General features: G+C 42.1%; 1 protein-coding gene across 1 annotated transcript in view; it reads right to left on the minus strand.

Annotated features, from left to right (window-relative positions):
- SYNE2 (spectrin repeat containing nuclear envelope protein 2) overlaps positions 1-19371 on the minus strand; it is a 181335-nt gene that overhangs the window by 155458 nt on the left and 6506 nt on the right. The window contains exon 2 of the mRNA XM_027674160.1: positions 7635-7750. Within this exon, the coding sequence (XP_027529961.1) occupies positions 7635-7713 (79 nt within the window). The 5' untranslated portion in view covers positions 7714-7750. The remainder of the gene's footprint in view (positions 1-7634; positions 7751-19371) is intronic.

Below are 19371 nucleotides of genomic sequence, written 5' to 3' on the forward strand. Positions count from 1 at the left end.
GAGGACAAAAATAGCATGGAGATAGTGGCTTCATGTTAGCACAGGACCCAACCACACCCTTTGGTTGAACACCATGTGGGAGCCATTCCACTTACTCAACAAGCAATTATTGGGTAGCTGTGCTCAATTTTATCAGGCAGGCAAGGCTGGCATTGCTCTAGCACTTAAAAAGGGACAGAAAGCAAATACTGACTACCGTGCCTGACGCCAGTGACTTTTGCAGCTACAGCTCTTGCCAAACACACACTACTGCTACTGCTTTGGAGAACTTGCGTTTGGGATCAGCGACAGAAAGATGGTTAGGAGGAGACACTTGGTCTTGTTTTGGTTGACATCCATATTAACATGCTTCATTATGCAATATGGGCCAGATACTTCAAGTGTTGATTCACATGAGCAGCTCTCAGGCAAATGTCTCACCAGGTGAAAGTACAAGGCGGTTAGTTCACTGCACACACCTAAGAACACTTTAAACCCTCCACTATAGCCACTGCCTAATGCAATCCACCAGGCTGCCTTCCAAGCAGCTGCCGCCTCAGCTGCAACGTGCCTTATTTTCCTACCCAAATAAATAATAATAGCCTTTCCCCCTGAATTAATAACAAAACGCCATGCCCGCCAATATTTCCCCAGATTGTAGTGCAGCAGTCACTGTTTCCAGGCAGGCCACACCACACACAGCTCGATACAGATGTGCTTCTGGCACCGCATATTGCAATTTTCAGGCTGAGTGTGTTTTCCCTCCCAGCTCCCCTCCGACGCTACTGCTCAGAGGCGCTAATGATTTAATCAAGCTCTCCAATTCTTATCTCTACCACGTGGTTAATTAATACGGATTTTTATTTTTATGAGGGTGAATGGATTCTTTGTCAGGCCTTTTCGTAGGACTCTAAGTGACCTTGGTTTTTCTCTTGCCCTAGTTTTCAAAACGTCACTGATCCAGAATAGGAAAGCTATCAAAAAAAAAACCCTGATCATTCCTTCACTTCAGGTCAAAACTCATCAACCCAAAAAAGTGGATCTGAGGGAACAAAATAAGAACCTGCTAATCTGAAAGCACCCAAAATCTATCATATTTCACCGTGTGTTAACAACTCTTTAGGGAGGAATAACACACACAAGAAATGTGTCACGTAGGCTATTCAAAAATCAATACACACTGCTGGACAATGACTGTTTTATTCAGTAATGAGCTATCAACAAGTGCTACAAACCAGACTGATCATTAAGAGCACAGGGAATGGCAGGGACCACGTCAGTGTTGAACTCTCCCAGAAGGAAGAGGAGAGCAGAAGCACTGCCAGCCACTGTTTTACTCTCAGCCTTCCTTTAACGGTGATACAGAAAAAACAGACTTAAAATTAGTCTCCTCTCCTCTGTTGCATTTTGTGCCTCCCTTCCTGAGGTAGGAGAATGGCAGGTCCAAGGAAAGCACCGCCTCCTCCCTTGGCAGTAAGCTGAGGCAAGCAAATCATGACAGAACAGATGTAGCCGTCTGTCCACGCTCATCAAACACTGTCACCAAAGAGCAAAGAGGTTTTCTTCTATCACAAGGACTGGTGCATCACCGCCAGCCAACAATTTACAACTGTATGGCTTTTTTTCTTAAAAAAAAAAAAAAAAAATTTTAACCAATTATTTGAAATTAATGAGCACAAGCCTTTCTGTCATCTTCCCATCTCCGTTTCACCAGAAGGAATTACCTCTCGTGTACGATATTTTTATATCTTCCTTTTACCACTGGGGTCAGCTGAGGCTATGTCTTCAGTAGCAAGCAGGGGAGCTCATCAGGAACAGATCAACAGATCAAAAGAGCTGGTGCTCACCACGCAGCGTATCCACCATGTGTGCAGGGAAGAAAGGTTGTGTTGGACTAACTCTAGCCTCAGTGCCCACAGACAGCCGCAGCACCTTCTTGGGGCATTTATTTAAGTTTCATCCAAAATAACCTTTTCTACACTCCTTGACAGCTCAGAAAAATGAACTGAATCATGGTCAGCAGGGATAACTGAGAGAGCTCCTTCAAGACAGCACTGCTGATATGAGCTAACACACCAAGCAGGTACATTATCTAAATGATCAGAACCATCAGAAGGAACCTTAACTACTTGCCAACCCAGGGAAAGAGTGAGCAATTCACCCCTGAGCCCTTTGTGTAGTCCCTTCCCTTCCACTCAGCCACAGAGTTTCATTTTCTGCAGACAGGAAAGCAGGGAAAAGAGTTATTTCCAGCATTTATGTTCAGCAACATCGTGTTAAGCAATTAAAAAAACAAGTATTTTTTTTAGAGATTGAGAAGTTTATCCAAAGCTCAATGAAGGTGATGAAAATATTTCTACAGGAATAGGTCTTTTCAAATCCAAATATTGTATAAATATTAACTAAATCACTATTACCACATCTGTGCAGCAAGTGGGAACTTCCCTTTCTACACTATTCCTTTCAACCTCCTTTTCCTTTTGAAAGCAAATTGTCCAATTTACCAAAAGTCCTGCATATTCACACCAAGTTTCACCCCTTGGCTTTCTTAAACCCTTTTGCTTTTATTATTGCCAGGATGCTGGAAAAGCTCTGCTCTGAATCACCACTGTCTTGACTCCACAACAGCCCATGAAGTGAAGCACTGCAATACCAGGGGCATAGACAGAGATTGCAGGTCAGATTCTTAAAGGTACTAAGTCACATCATTTAGATATCAACATACTTTTAAAGATAAGGGCTTAAGTGGCTTTTGTAACATTTTAAATAAAATCCACAGTGATCAGGGATCTGAATGTAGGGGCCTCCAGTGCCCTTTACAGGTGCCTCAGAAGCCATCCACTCCTTAGGCATTTTAATGCCAGTTATGCACCCGATAATGCCTTTAACAACTTGAAAGTTATCTAGCAGGGAACACATTTATGCAACTCTACACTCTATTTTTCACATTTGGCATGTGAAACAGACAAAAATAACAATGACTGATTTTTTTTTTTAAGGCAGTGAGTGTCACGTGTGTGTTGTCTCCCCATGCCACCAGCCCCATCACATGCCATGAAGCCGAGCAGTTATGGGAACTGCAGACCAGCCTCTCTCCTGGGCAGCAGGCAGCATAAACCATGCATAGATTTCTGTGCAGCTCCTGTGGGAGCTTTTCAATTTGTAAAAGTCACCCTTGAAAAATCATCATAAACATTTAATGGACTTTTTTGATCATTCTGGTTAAAGGGAAAAAAAGCATAGCTGTAATAAGCGAGTGGCCCCAACAAATGAGACACACAGTTAGAACAAAAAAAAAGCTGGGTAAGAATTAGTAGTCTACCTGACCTCTGGATGAATTAAGAGGGTCTCAAAAATAAATCTCCCTTTGCTCAGAGAGGAGTACAATCTACTACAAGCTGCACAACAAAACCCATCCATACAGATCTCCATATTTTCAATTTCACTTGAGGAGAAATCTTTCATAAAGGATTAGACATATCTGCATGGAAATAGCATCATTCATACCATTAAACTCTCTTCAAAAACAGTTTTCTTCAAAAACTCTCTTCAGTTTTAGCAGCCACATTACTATATGATCATCCTTTGGGTTAAAATAATAAACAGTAACACAAACATGGATTAATAAGTGGAGCCAAAAAGTAGGATCCCTGCAGTTAATTAAACACTGAAAGAGTAAGTACACGCCCCTAACTCCGAGAGCTAAAACACACTCTCTTTTTTTGAATTAGCTCAGCAAGCGTGAAAAGAAAAGCAAAAACAGAGTCCTGCACAGGCTTGGTGGGAAGTGCCACACATAGGGTCTGTTTGCTATTCTAGGGAAGACAGAGGAAGGAATTGTGCATGGAAGGGAAAGTGAAGGTTGGATCCTCCCACAGGTAAAGAGATTTACATTCTGAAAGCAAAATATGATCCTGCCCCAGAGTGCCACAAACCCCGTTCAGTTCCTGCTGCAGCCATCCATCCACGAGCAGCTGCGCATTCCCCTCGCTGCAATCCCGCACTCCTGCTCATCAGCAGAGTCCTTCTATCTCCAACAGCTCTTAAAGCACTGCCATGAAGCTCTTCTCTTACCAAGGAGATGATCTGCCTCCTCAATCTCAAGTAGCCAAAACCAATTTTGGATGTTGACTGTGCCTCTTCAATTTTCAGAAGACTGAGCACCAGGCTGGATCCCTCTCTGGGGCCAGCCTATAATGCAGTGCTGGGAGGGAGATACAGGAGGAGGAGACATAGGACAGGGATCCTGCTTTATTCCTCCCATGCTCAATGCCAGCCAAGCCCTGAGCTCCTGCCTGCTCCTTCCAGCAGCAGAAGTGACTTCAGGTTTCAGAGATGGTCTGTGGCACAATGGAACACCTCCCTGGCAAGCATCCTCTCTTCACCAAAATGTTTGCAGCCTATCTGGCAAGAGAAATCCTTCTCTTTAGTATTCCCTCATTGGATATATCTGTAACCAGTCCAGCTCCAGGCTTTTCACCTGCACTTTTACATGGCTGTGCAAGGACACAAGCAGCTTTGCAGCCGCTCTTAAGTTGTGCTGCGTCAGAAAAATGGGAGAAAGCAGAGAGGTGCTGAAGGAAAGGGCAGAAATAACGTTGATCTTAATCTGATTTAATTTTATTATAACATCTAGGACAGAGGAAACAAAAAAAGAAAATAAAAGAAGCCTCTCAAGTCCTGACATCATGCATTTTCATAGCTATTTCCATTTTCTTGGCAGGGAGGGGGGTAACTATTACTCTTTGATCTGGAGATCAGCTTGAAAACTGGTAAAGGTTAAAGAGCAATACAAAAATCTGAAAAGATACATATACAGGGGTTTATATTCTTGCAGCTTTCTACTTCAGCCTCATGATTTTGTGACTAGCTTCATCATTAGAAAATGTCTGGTGATGGGAGCATTAGAAAACCCACTGCTTTCATTTCTTTACCTATTTTCTTCATGTTTTTCAAGCTTCATTAAATCTCCTTAAAATAACTAGCTAGCAAGAAAGATGCACTGAGAACAAAGTTACATTTTTATCTATTTTCTAGTGAATTTCTATATGGCATCTTCTAGGACAAACACTACTAAGGAAAATGAATGTTCACCCTAGAACACTCTTCTACCTAAAAATACACTAACATAAATTCCACTAAATGAAGTTTTTATACTATTAAGACACTACCGATAATTTAATAGGAATTCTATAATAATTAGAGCTACTAAGTAGTAACCTTTTCACTAATCACATAGAGGAGGTTGTTTTTCCCTTCCTTCTTTCTCTTCCCAAAAGTGCTGTCCTCCTCACAGAAGACTGTAACTAAAATTAAAGTCAAACATACTTAAAGTAACAGACCTACACATGGTTGAGAAGAAAAACAAAAGAAAGCTAACCATTTTATTACATTTTTTAGGCATAAACTTCACGGAGTTATATAACCAAACAAATTGACACATTAAGTTGATCTTGTCCTAATTAACCAGACTAGACAAATGCTCTATCCCCACTGGATGCCTTTCAGGAATAATGGAAGATTGGATCACAAAGAATTAAAAAGCAGATTAAAATATGAGCAAGATCTAGACTACATCCAGACTAGATCCCACTCCTGCTTTTCCCTATTTATGTATGTCTCCCATTACACCGCTATACAAGGCTGGACATATTCTTTGAAGCTATATCCTAGCAATGTGAAAAGTATATCATAATTTTTACATCCATTTTCAGTCACACAAAATATAAGCTGCTTTTCTGACAATTATAAGCAGCTATTCCTTGAATCTGAGGTATCTCTACAACTTCTTCGGGTGAACCTGAAGATTTAAATCAATCGATGTCTCTGGTTGCTTTGCAAATCTCATCCTAAGATTGCTATTAATGGAAAAACCTGTTTCCTTGTGACCCTATTATTCTTAGTTGACCTTTGCCACCACAGAGCTGCGAGTAGAGCTACTAATGGTTCCTACATGTCATGTCAGGGAGCGTGTCTTTGGTGCTTCCTCACGGCTGTATTGCCATTTGCTTGTTTGACCCTGAGCAGATGCTGCAGAGCCACAGCTCCACCAACAAAACGTGTCGGTACCATTTGTTGTATCTTTAATCATCACAAAAACTGCTTATGTCACTTCTAAGGGATGTCTCTGGATGTTTTACAACAGCCAGGCACAGACATCTTGGCCCCAGATTTGCAGTGTGTTCATTTCGTAATCTGGGAGCTCAAATTATCACAGCAAAGAACTACAGTCATGTCAGTTTTACTAAGCAGGGCTCCTTCAATGAGATATTGACCAAAAAAAAAAACCAAAACCCATCAACTCTAATTCAACACAAACACCAATTTGACTTTTCAGAAAAACACATGAATTTCAAAGTAAAACCCTATCCTAAAATTGCAGGTAACTTTAATTCTGCCTTAGAGCTACAGAGTGTTTTCCAAATCTGTTTCCCGACAACAGCCGCCTCAGTCTTTCTACCAAAGGCTGAGTTTGACTGGCACAACAAATGTGTGTCTGACAAGATGTGCTCGGTGCAACAGTCAGACTGGCTCCTGTCTGCTACAAGTTTTTGCTCGTTCTCCTGACAATGTAACACTGAAGCAAAACGGAAGAAAATTCACCATTAAAGACGCTTTGGCTTTAGACCACTATTAACACCCACTCGTCACAACACATGGCTCCAATGACAACATCAGTGCAAATACAGATCATAGAAGTGACTTGGCAGAATATTCTTTTGCACCATCTGTTTTAAACATATTTTCTCTCAACTAAGCACCATAGAAATTTCACTGCAAGTGAGTTAAGAGGAAATATCGCTGCGGAAACATGAGTTAGCCCATCCACTGTAGAATAATCAGGCTCTAAGCACATTAAAAACCTGTTTTCCAGCAGGGCTAGTCCTCTGCTGCCTGGACTAGCCTTCTTGACAGCCTCCATAAATATGTTCAGATGAAAAGTCAACCTTCCCAGAAAATTCTTATAGAAGGAAATTCAACATGTGATTAGGAAAATCCAAAAAGCCTATCTGAGAGGCCAGCTTGGATACACTCATCATCACTTAACTGTCCAGGCAGACGCCATTAAACTGGAACAAGTAAAAATCAGCCAGTGAGAACTTCCTTAAAGATTTATAACTCATGGCAAGACAAGGATGAAAGACTCTGACCCATAAGAAATTTGTTTAGAAGCCACAAAAATTATCTCCACTTGCAGGGGATATAGCAGTAAAAACAGAAAAACAAATAAAATAAAATAGTACTGTAGTTAATGGCTTCATTAAGACAGCTTAATGCAACCAGCCAATTGTCAGCAAATTGAAAACAAGGAAACTAATGAAATGGCTTAACTGTTTTCATGCTGGTGGTTCCTTTGAAAAAAAGTTTACAGCAACATGTATTCCAAGTAACAAAACATAAGAACCAGTGAGCACATCTGTATCAAAAAAACGCAACAGATCTGAAAATATCAGGAGGAATACTGTGAGAGCTGAAGCGTCTCTCATGAAACACAGAAACATCTGCAAAGAAGCACTGACATGAACTAACTATACCCATCATAGGGTACAGTTATATATACGGGTTTCTCAGAATTTCCTTCAACTTGTACACATGGTCATAGATTTACGACAAAAATCTAAATTAAAAAGGCACAGAAAACTATGGTCACTTACCCTGCAGCGATAGCTGGAGATCATCTATTTCAGAGGAAGCCGGCTCCTCTGTTGAGGCAGATGACTGTGTTGATGCCATATTGAATTCTATGCAGATTCTTTAATCGATTTCTAAACTGAAATGATATCAAAAAAACCCAAAAATCAGTACAGTGTTACATAAAAATTGATGGTGCTCAAGGATGATGTGGCGCCGAGACACGTGTTTTGTTTTGGGTTTTCTTCCCTCAGTCAGTTGTCTCCTCAGTTTATACAGAAAAGCAACTTTTCCTACTGCAGGAAAAGTTCCTATTGCTCCTTTGACTCTTTTTTAATAGCGGCCAATACAAACCATGGATCCCAGTGGGTCTTGCCATGAAAACAAAAGCACTAGGATTAGGAAAATTCAAACACAGTTGCTTTCTTTCAGAAAGCCAAGGCTCACAGTACCTTCTGCAGACTTGTAACTGCCAAACCTCATCTTTTTAATCTTTGAACTTTTCAGATCTCCCTTCCTGCCTGCATAATTGTTGCAGACTGGAGACAATTTAGTCAGAATCCAGAAAGACTGAGGTGAAATGAAAAAGCAGCGGTTATCATATGAGAATCAACACAACTGCTGTCCCTGTCTGATGCCTTTGCTACTTCTCAACACCCCTGAAGGAATTTCTTTTCCCAGCTCCTCCATTTTCCCCTCCATGGGTACCTCCCCAATCACTAATGCAACTTTAGAAAATTACATGCTTTACCTTTCTTAAAAACCTAACAGTGTTCCTGGTAGTGTAGTAGCTATATTGTTCAATTTGCCACTGTAGGAAAAACTGGATGTTTAAGATACAGACTCAATTTTATCAAGAATCTAAAAGTTAAACAAATTCAAAAAGAAATTAAGCTGAAAATTAAATAAGGGCTCACCCTTAACCAAGCTTTGTTACCTAAACAACTGTAACCTTTTCACCAGAAGTACAAGGATTTCCACACCATATATTAATAACTCATCCACCAAGTATATGTCAAAATAAAGGGCGTGAATAGATGAGTCAGGAAATACAACATTAAAGAATGCCAGAGAAATTCTTACATTCATTCCCTTGTGCACATGAATCACGAGGCAGCCTTTGTTTACTCCACTCCATACTATTTTTCCTCACTCCCTGTCTCCTTCACTGCACAGAAAGGACAACATGCATTTCTTGAGGAGTAATATAATATTTTCTTTTCCTCACCCTGAACAATGTGTGTCCTTGTGCTTTATCCAAGAGCTGCTGTGATGACAGGATTATTGAGCTCCTCACAAAATTTTTCTATGGCACTCACCACCCTGGCATCTGAAGACTTCACAAACATCAATCAATTCACATTTGCAGCACCTACATGATACCAGGGGTTATTGCCTACATTTAGAATTACAGAGCAGCTTGGGATGAAAAGCCCCACTTAGTCCAACCCCCCACCACAAGGCATCACTTTACTGATGACAAGCAAAGGCACAGAGAGAATAAAGGGGGGAAGAAAGTTCCTGGTTTTCCAGAGAAATACATATTAGCTCACATGACTGAAGCACTGATTCCAACTGCTGGGGTATGCAGCGCTTCTGTAAGTCACCACCAACTTACAACTACAGCTCAAGGCACCAGATTCAGGAGAGTTCTAGCTGGGACAGGTAAAGGTGAGACCTGTCTAGATGATCAGAGAAAAAGAAAAACATATTTTATAAGAGTTTGGCTTGCTTAGCCTAGCAAAAATAGGAGGAAAAGGACTAATTTGATCTTTGGCAGGCACGAGAACATGATGGAGAAACAAGCCAAGCCTTGAGGTTAGGATGGAATTAGTAAGATTTCTAGAAAGCCAAGAAAGCCAACAAGATGCTGGGCAGCATCAACAAGGGCATCACCAGCAGAGATAAAGAAGTTCTTATCCCTCCCTCTCTGCTCAGCACTTGTCAAAACCACACCTGGAATACTGGGTTGAGTTTGGGACCCCAATGTACAAAAAATTATGTGGACAGGCTGGAGAGACAAGAGCCACAAAGATGACCAGGACAGGGAGGCCTCATGTGTAACAAAAGGCTGAGAAAATTGGGTTTGTTCAGCCTTGAGGAAAGAAAGCTGAGAGGAGACCTTATTACCATGTTCCAGTACTTAAAGGGTGCCCACAAAGAGGATGGAGACTCCCTTTTTAGAAGGAGTCACAATGAAAAAATGAGGGGTAATAGGTACAAGTTATTGCTGTGGAGATTTCGATTAGACACAAGAGGAAAATTTTCCACAGTGAGAACAATCAGCCACTAGATTAATCTCCCCAGTGAAGTGGTGGATTCCCCAACATTGGCACTGTTACAATTTGGGTGGACAAGGTGCTGTGCCATCTTGTCTGGACCGTGAATTTATCACGAAACATTGGACCAGACGATCCTTGACGTCCCTTCCAACCTGGCCTTCTATGATTCTAGGATAAACACTGGGATCTTACAGGAACTGAGCAAGGGCAAGGGCTGAGCAAGAACCCAGCAGTGCTGCCTATGCCCGAGGTGATGCAATCTTTCCTGGGGAACTCCTTTTTCTTTTTTTCTCTCAAGATAAAGCAATACAAACCCAAAGTCTGAAAATGCAAAATGTCAAGTGGCTTTAATATCTTTTGGGTATCGCTAAGTCTTGAATATTATTTTCTGATCACCACCCTGAAGGCAATGACAAATAACCCAAATGGGAAGTATGTAGGTAAATTCCAAACCACCTCGTTAGGTCTGTTGCTTTTTTCTCCCAGGACACAGGGATAGTAGCTGCATTCCCGCCACCTTGAATTTTCCAGTGGTCAACTGCAGACCCTCAGAGATACTGAAGAAATAGTAAATCCTGGGGAACAGTGAATCTGCAGGTGAAATAAATGGGCCTGCCTGAATTTGGACCTAAGGTTAGAACTCAAATTGGGTATCTAAGTAAAGGAAGAAGTACCCACCGTTGCCACACTGGGAAAATCCACAAGCAAGATATCCCCAAAACTGTGTACATGTGTATACACTCAACACCAGTGGCAATGCTTGCTCTTTTCGTCTTTAACATGTTTATTCTAATTTTTTTCATTTTATTTTAAACTAAGTACTATTTAAGGATTTTCTTTTAAAGGCACAAATGCAGCACAAAACTCCCCAAGAGTAGAAACATACATATCTGTTCAACTTCAAAGCATCCAAATTTGTGATGATGGCACAGACAGAGCCAAGTCATGTTCACCTAACTTGCATGATGCTAAAGTCACTGGGACCACAGATCAGAGAAAGGGAGCAGGATTTGGCATTAAAATTCCACTTTTAAAAAATATGCAAGAGCCATAAACAACATTGATGGATGCTTCATGAACAACACAAAATGTATTTTTAACCTTTCTGCGACTGTTGTTCCTTTGTCTCCATCCTGTGCCAGCTACAGCAACCACAGAGCACAGAGTGTGTCCTTTTATGTGCTTGTACTGGACTTCATGTGATGGGACCCCAATCTCAGTTCAGATCTTTAAGCATTGAAGTAGATGAAGCTAATAAAACTTCCAGCATTTCTAAGCAGAACGTATGTTGAGCTCTAAAGCATGAATTAACTTTAATTAAGTTGCTTAATTTATTAATTAATTAACTTAAATTACAGCACATGATCATAGAACACAAACAAATGAAGAAATGCGTACGCTCTCATTTTCTTTTAAAGTCAATTTATGGCCTCCTTCCCAAAAGGATGGGAATTTTAAAACTTCTTTCTTTAAACACAGACATCCCCTCAACAAATCCACAGTGCAGGTTATGAAAACACACTGGTAAATAACAGGTAAATTTTATGCTAAGCCTTTCATGTCCCTGAAACCCTCAATTCACCATCCAACACAGCACATACATTTTGCCCTGCCCCAACAGAAGACTCCACCGCTGCTTTGAAAGGGAGACACAACACACACACACTCTTGGAGGACACACCTGCAAGGATTAGTCGTCTTTAAAAGTACAGATTGTCTGAGAAGGGATTATACAGGGACAATATGGTAGTCACTTTGTCCTCCTCCCTGCCCCAAATTTCATTCAAATAAAGCATATGAAGTATAACTATAACACTGCAGCCTCTGAAGAGTCTAAAAGCATCAAGCTGTGGGTAAGACAGCTCAGCACTGCTTTTCTCAGGCAGTAGAAATGATCATCTTCTTTACTTCATATTTAAGTCAATTGCTTTGTTCGTAACAACTCAATGGACTGCAGAGCTAAACCAAATCCTTCACTTCCATGAAATGCTGGACAACAAGGAAACATACACCTATGGTGTTGAAAATAAATCAAGGGCTTTCAAATGACACCTTTTCAGTGGGGATAAAAGGGAAGGTGAAGAGAATGACCTTGTCTTTCTCTCTCTGGAGAGTCTAGCATTAACACAGGAAAGCATTAACTACTTACACCTTGGGATAACCTGTGAAGTATCGCAGGGTCAAAGACAGTTGCAGGAATACTGGGACCTTATTTCCAATGGATTCGTTTCCTGTGGATTAACTTATATGAATTGCACCAGAGCTCTTGTGCAAGCTCATCTTTTCCTCAACACAGGAGAAATCACACAAGAAAGGTGCATTAGTAATGTCCTCCTCAAGAGGAAAGTTTTCCATTATGTTCTCCAAAGGAGCAAATTCTTGACCACCTGGGCTCAACCTGCAGCTCCGATGGTTCAACCATCAACAAAAGCTTTTCCCTATGATATGGGCACTCATAAGACTCAACTCCTTCCCTTACCTCCCCAGCTATTTCCACAATGGGCACCTAAAAACATCAGTGGAAATTATATCAGCACAGTTGCATCACATCAGTTCAACTTGAATTTATCTTCCTTTCCCAAATTCAGCTGAAATTAGCCGGCAGAGTACCAAAAATCCCGAGTATTAACATAAAAACAGGCACATTGATAAAAGAGAAACCTAAGAGCAGGTAGTGGACTGGAAATCTCAAGGAACTAACATGAAAATAATCATAACCAGGCTTTACATTCCATTATCATAAGAAGAAACAACACTGATTTAAATACCTTGTCTCCAGTAAGGCTTAAGTCCTAATGAGACCTAAGAGATGCTCTTCTTAAGCATGGTCTCTATACGGATATTCTTGTCTCAGAAGAAAGGGGGCAAAAAGTTTCAGATGGATTTAGAGGATTCATTAGAAAGGATTTCACAGCCTTAACATTAGTTCAGATCAGGGTGGTTTGCAAGCCTTGGCTTTCAGCTGGTCCAAGTACCACAGATGGTAAGATTTCACTGTAGGATAAAACCAGCAGTTACACAGTACACTCCTTAGGGTGAGACCACTGCCATTTCCAAAACAATGTAACTACAGTTAAAATGTAAGTACCTACAGTTAAAATAGAAAAAATGTATTTTATTAATTATATAAAGTTACTTGTACAAAACAGGTGTGCACAGTATTTAGGAAGCAAGGTAAACTAGTTGATGTGATTTCCATACTGTCCCAGACTGCAAGAGCATTTTTAGCCCTAGAGTTTACAGGTAACTCTTGCATGTCCCTGTACAGATGTGCCCTCACGGCCCTCCCCATGAGCCAATCCTGAAAAATCATATGGCATGAAATTAGCTCGGTTATGCACTCCTTAAAGCTGAAAGCAGCAGATACCTTGCAAACAAGCCCAGCTAGAGGTAGGTGAATATTATAACCCACTGTTAGTAAATCCTGGCTTCATTGGTTTTGCCTTTGCAGACACATGCCCCATATTTTCCCAATTATGCTGGCTACATGCTTTCCACTGGTGTTGCAATAGGGGTTGCAGACATCTTTGCATGGCATCTCCAACCGCTTGTTTTTACTTTTCCTCCTTTGAAGTGCCACTGATTATTTATGACCCACTAGGGGACTCAAAGACTTTCCCTCCAGAGAGGCCTCTCCATGTAAACTGAAGTCTGTTCCTAGCAACAGATTATTATTACTCATGTGCTCAGCCAAGCCAACGTCATGAACAGAAACAGCAGATTTTTATCTCTGGTGAACCAGTCCAAAGGAAGTGGAGCTCCACAATGCTGATGGACTGAAGACCCTCTCCTTTTTGGCTGTTAACAAAGATCTCCATTTATTTTTCATTCAGAAGGAAGCAGTAACATTCAGAGGTGCAAGTCTTGAGCCTTGCAAAGTGCTGCTGAGCCACCTTCTTTCGGCAAACTATCTTTCTATAAGTCTGTCACAGCCTCCCTAAAGGTAAATCGCTGGCATCCAAATTATGACAGTATGACCTAAAAAAAATATCACAGAAAACCCCTTACATCGAGTTGGCTTGGTTTTCCTTTTTTAATAACATTTTCTTCTTCCCTCAATTCCGATGTACTCACACCTCTGTTAAGCCTGACAAGTTCACACAGCACTTCAGTTTGATGGTCCTGCTTTCTCCTCAACACTTCATTTACAAGGGTTTCACCATTTTTTCACTCAGTGTCAGGGGTGGGGAGAAAGGTCTACTTAAAGCACGCATTTTCCAAGATCTTTGCATTTAAATACTCTTTTTTCTTAAGGCCCTACTCCAGACCGAAGCTCATCCTTTCCACATTTAAAGTGTTTGCCAACATTGTTCTTATGGGCCAACTCAGATTGTATCATGTCCACAGCTGGAACAGGATCACACAGCAAACACACTGACCCCCTTCCCTTCAGAGCCAGATTCTCAGGAAGCAAAAATCAGGACAGCACCACTGACAGATCCACCTTGACTTCCCCACTGGAGGAACTGACAACTTCTCTCTGTCTGGCAGAAAAAAAAATTATTTGCCATCATCCAGTAAGCAATAATGACATACTCTCTTTGCTTCCCTGGAGGAAGAAAAGTGCTTCCATTAGGTTTCCATCCCTTTGAAGGTGATACAGAAAAGAGGCTATAGCCTTCTGATCCTACATAATACCCCACAGCGGTCAGATGGGTATCAGCCAGTCTTCTAATAACTCAGTTTAGTGCATGTGGCATCAGACAGACTCTGCACTGCCTGGGATGATGCTGAAACAAGTCTGGCCTTGGGTATTCCTACGCTCTCAGTAGCTGATGAAGTAGAGATGAAGGAATCAAAAAGAGAAAAGCTTGGAAAAGACTGAACAACTCTGCTGAGATAGAACCAAGACAAGAGAGCATCAGACAGACCTGCAAGAGACCAAGCCCAGAGAGCACAAGATCTTCAGGAGATTCAGGGCTGGACACAAAGCTGCACCCCACTGCCACAGAAATAGTCTTGTCTCATGGGAACTGATGTTCCTGAACCATATGCACAAGTAAGGACTCCTCCAAAGAACAAGAGCTGCAAGACTAAGACATCTCTTATTAGTTTATTTATGACAATCAGAAGCAGTACATTTTTGTTATGCAGGGACTTCCCAGTGATCTATTTATACTTTTTGAAAACTTGCCAGGACAAGCATATGAGTATACAAAAGCCACACAACTTTTTAAGGCCAGCAGAAGTTTCTGGTTTGTCTTTGATTTACACACCAGTAATGCTTCCTGTTACAGAAGCACAATGGATCTTCTCATTGCATTAATCAATTTAAAAACACAGTTAGGAAAGTGTCTTTCTTGACATTTTCTTTTTTTTTTTTTTGAGAGGGGGTGATAATATATCAGTCATCCTGGTACAATTACACGGTTTGAAAACTGCACTAACTCCATGCTGCTGTTAACACATACACAGAAATGCTTTTATTAACAGAGCTAAGCCTTGCTCACACAGCCACAAAGGTTGGCCCATGGAGGTGCACGATGCAATTACTTGCCCTCAGAATAAGAGCCTACCTTCACATTTATCTGTTCCCAAGTGGAAAGGCAGTGCCAAAGCATACTTACTAAAGTTGCAGAAAACATTCAGTTTTCAACTGGCTTCCAAGACTTTTCACATTGTTAATAAAAACAAGAACTGTTCAGAACTCAAAATCACAGTTAATGTAAAAAGGGTGAGTGATGAATGCCTGGAGCTTGAGAAACCGATGCCATGCCCCTCTATCACCCCTGGGTCCACTGTGTGCAGGATAAAATACCACGGTGACTTCATGACTCCATCAAAACCGAGGGTTTGGGCAGCGATTCAACCTCCAAAACACAAAGCCCATGAGCACATCCCAGCCCAAATCCACCTGTGGAATGCCCAGAAGCCTCCAATTATGTGCAAAAAGCCACATGTGTTGCCATGAGGCCAGAATGGAAAAGCTTTTCCAGAGCAGGGGTCAGTCTCACTTCCCTGTAGCCCTGCGCCGGCCGCTGCAGCCCCAAGGCCGCTTCCCGCAGATAACGGGGCTGTGGGGAAGGGTTATCGTAAAAACAACATGAGAAACACAGCCTGGCTCCGGATTTGTGCCCTACCTGGGAAGCACATCCAGTGCATAAACACGACCTCTTCCTACACGCTCAGTTAACTAGGAACGCAGGCAACAAGATGGTCATTGCTGTCATTTCACTCCTAGAAGCCTTTCTCCACGTTCACATGACAGATGCCTCTACCTGACCCCCTGCCCTGGCTACTGGGCTCAGGCAAGGCCTGTAGCCATGCACAGCCCTGAGTAGCCACACTCTGCCTGGTCTCCTTTCAGCAGGGGGAAAGGGAGCAGCGTGGCCATGGCAGTGCCGGCGCCGCAGGGCGCAGACAGACCTCTGACCTTTAGCTGGGCAGTTCCCATTGCAAAAGCCACACACAGCTCGTCATGGCCCTTCCTCAGCCTTCTTGGCCCTGAGTCAGATTTTACAGTTGGGAAGGGAAGGGAAGGGGGTGGGAAATGCCTGCAATCAGAGCAAGTTCAGCTCTCATGCCTGATCAGAATGAACTGCACAACACTGCCTGTTTTAACCAAGCAAAAGGCACTGCAAGAAATTCTTTTTATTTACAAGTGTTTCTTTCCTTCCCCTGGATTGCAACTGAAATTCTTTGGTTAGTGTTTTAAAAGAGACTCACAGCCAGATTTCCATTAACACTGGAGCCACTTTACATGCTAAAGGTATTTAAAAGGTATTTAAAACAGCAATATATAATAATTACACCTGCTTTGCATTAATGACATTATATTAGTAAGAATCAGGTTCCTAGTAATATTCTGCCTTTGAAGGGATACAAATGTTTCCTTTCCACTGCCTTCCCATTTCCCTTTTTCCCCAAATAAATGAAATAGTCAGATGGTTAACAAACATTATCCTGTTGAGTGAAGCTCGCCTAAGCAATAAAAAGCCTGGAGTTTCTCAATTAAATCATAAGGCTGCTCAGAAAGATCTTCCTGAAGAGCAGTAATCTGCTCTTTCAGGAAATTTAGAAAAGGGAAAGCTAGGGATAGTGGCAATCTCAACACAGGAGTTTTCACTAAACCAGGGACTTGTTCTAATTGAGCAAAAACCCTGGAAGCAGCAGTGCAATGTTTGCACAACAGACCAGCAGACAGAGCCATTGACGGTGTCGGGAAAGGGGAGGAAAGTGAAATGCAATGTGGATCTGGGAGCCAAAAGAGAAAGGGCATGTCTCATGCTAAACCTATCTGCTTTGGCAGTATTCCTGCAAAGATCACGAACATGTTTTGATCACTAAATATAGCAGAGAAAAGGAATCCACTGCAAGTAGCTCTCTCCGGCAGCGCTCGCTGTTCTGCGCGGGCAAGGAGAACACAAAAGAGAGATTTGTCAAGCAAACGGCAAATGAAGCTTGCCAAATTTGAAGGGCAAATTAAAATTTAAATGATAGGTCCTATCCTGGCAGCTGTGAATTCATCAGCTTCTCCCTCAAGCATGTCCAGTCGAGGCTACAGCAATGCAAACTACTGCTCTTCCCCCAGCACACCTCTGCTCTGACTTGGAGGGGCCGCCTCTCCCAAGAGTGATTTTTTCATGTCCCTATAATTCTTCCAGCTGAAAATTCCCCTCAGAGTGCTAGTCAGGGTCTTGTTTGTTTGTTTTACGCTTTCTGTCCCACGTAGTTCAAGGTCTGTGGGCAGAGTAGCCTTTCTACAATCACAGCCTGCACATTCGTGTGCCTGTGCTGGTTTCGCACACATGAAAGGGGCCCCTCGATAGTGGCGTCTCCCACGCTGACAGAGCAGGACCCTCTCCACTAAGGAAAACACTTTCTTTACTGCTTCAGACATATAAAATGTCTTTCTCTTTGTTTTTAAAGAATTAGTTGCTTTAGGGGAAAGAAAAAAAAAACAAGCCACAAACCTAAATCTCTGATTTATAGCATCGTTTCAAGCCTGCAGAGTAACTTTTTGTGTATGGTGAAAACCAGGCCAAACACTGTTATTCTTACCAGTGCTGATGCCAGAAAGGACCAAACAGCCAAAAAGCACATAGCCCAAGAGAAAGAACTTGGTGCTACACAGGAACCTGTTACAATAAACTGTTCTTGCTATACAAAATCTAAAAAAGTAAAATCAGTTGCAATTGCAAAGCCAAGTACTCCAAATCAGAAAGAGCCCAAACTAAAGGATGCCTTACTCGTATCACGCATTCATTCCCCTTCTGCACAGGCAGGATGACAGTGTCTCCTCATCCAAATCTGAATTATGGAGTGTTCAAGCTGCTTTCTTTGAGAATCGGGATTTCTTAGAACGGAGACAAACCAGGACGAATGCCCGTGAGCCCCGTGCATCTCCCTCGCTGAAAGGCACCAGCATTACTAACACAAAAGCTACTTATAGACAAGTTCAGTCAAGCAACTGAGCACAAGTTGCGTAAGCAGAGCTGCCCTACCATCCTCTCCCGGGCCAGGGCCAAGCAGGTGAGGTAAGACACGAGCCACAGCTCCTGCCCAAGCCAACTCCAGCCCACTGAGGGGTGTTCCTGTACAGTTTGCAGGGACGCACCTCCTGGAGCCACTGTCCTGAACAAAACTCCAGCAGGGAGATGGTGTGTGATCACCAGCACAGGCCCTTGGAACAGGATATGCTTCAACTTCCTCACAACCCCGTTACAGTAAACTCCTGGACTGGCTTTTTGCAGAATTTTTGCAAGAAGAAACATGTTGAGAGTCACCTCCAGGCTTTGCAAAGGTGATGCCTTCGCTCACCAACGTTATCTGTAAAGCCATTCCAAGGCTACCTACAGCACTATTAAGGCACAACTGCTCTGCAGGAACCGTGTTTGCTCACGCTACATTGCACAGATCACCACTTCCTCCCACTTAGGAATTCCCAAGGTGCCCTGGCCACGTAACTGGGAAGAAAATCCAGATTTTTCACTTTTCCAAAATGAAGCCAGCTCTGCTCTTGATTGCCTTTTACAACAACAAGCTCTGCTTTCTCCATCCCAGGAGTATTTCATCACCAACTTCCCACCCAGTTCTGCGTAAGAAACAATGCTGCAAACAGTCTATCAGACACTTCTTTCCTTTTAAAAAACCCACCAAACAACTCTAAACCTGTCAGCCTGCTAACTGTGAAACTGTTTGTTACAGTCCAAGTGGTGGATGAAGCAGAATGACAATGCCAGGAAATACCTGGAATTGATCTTTAACGTTTATTTTTGGAGACTGGCTTTTCTCCCAGCTCTTATTTAATAGTTAGCTCTTTCCCTCCTCTCCCCAGTTGTTCTCTCTGGGATCAAATTGCAATCTCTTTCGCCTCCTGGAGTTCACCCACAGACCCCCTAAGAAGTACTTTAGGAATCATATCCTGGCTCAGACAACACGTTCTTTCTATTTCATGGCTATCATATTCTTCCTCATGTATCAAGAAAGATAGGAGAATGTTCTGGTATTTGTCTGAAATCAGACTTGCACAGGATCC

This window comes from Neopelma chrysocephalum, unplaced genomic scaffold (genome assembly GCF_003984885.1).
Source record: "Neopelma chrysocephalum unplaced genomic scaffold, ASM398488v2 Primary Assembly neopelma1_24, whole genome shotgun sequence".
NCBI classification, from domain to species: domain Eukaryota; kingdom Metazoa; phylum Chordata; class Aves; order Passeriformes; family Pipridae; genus Neopelma; species Neopelma chrysocephalum.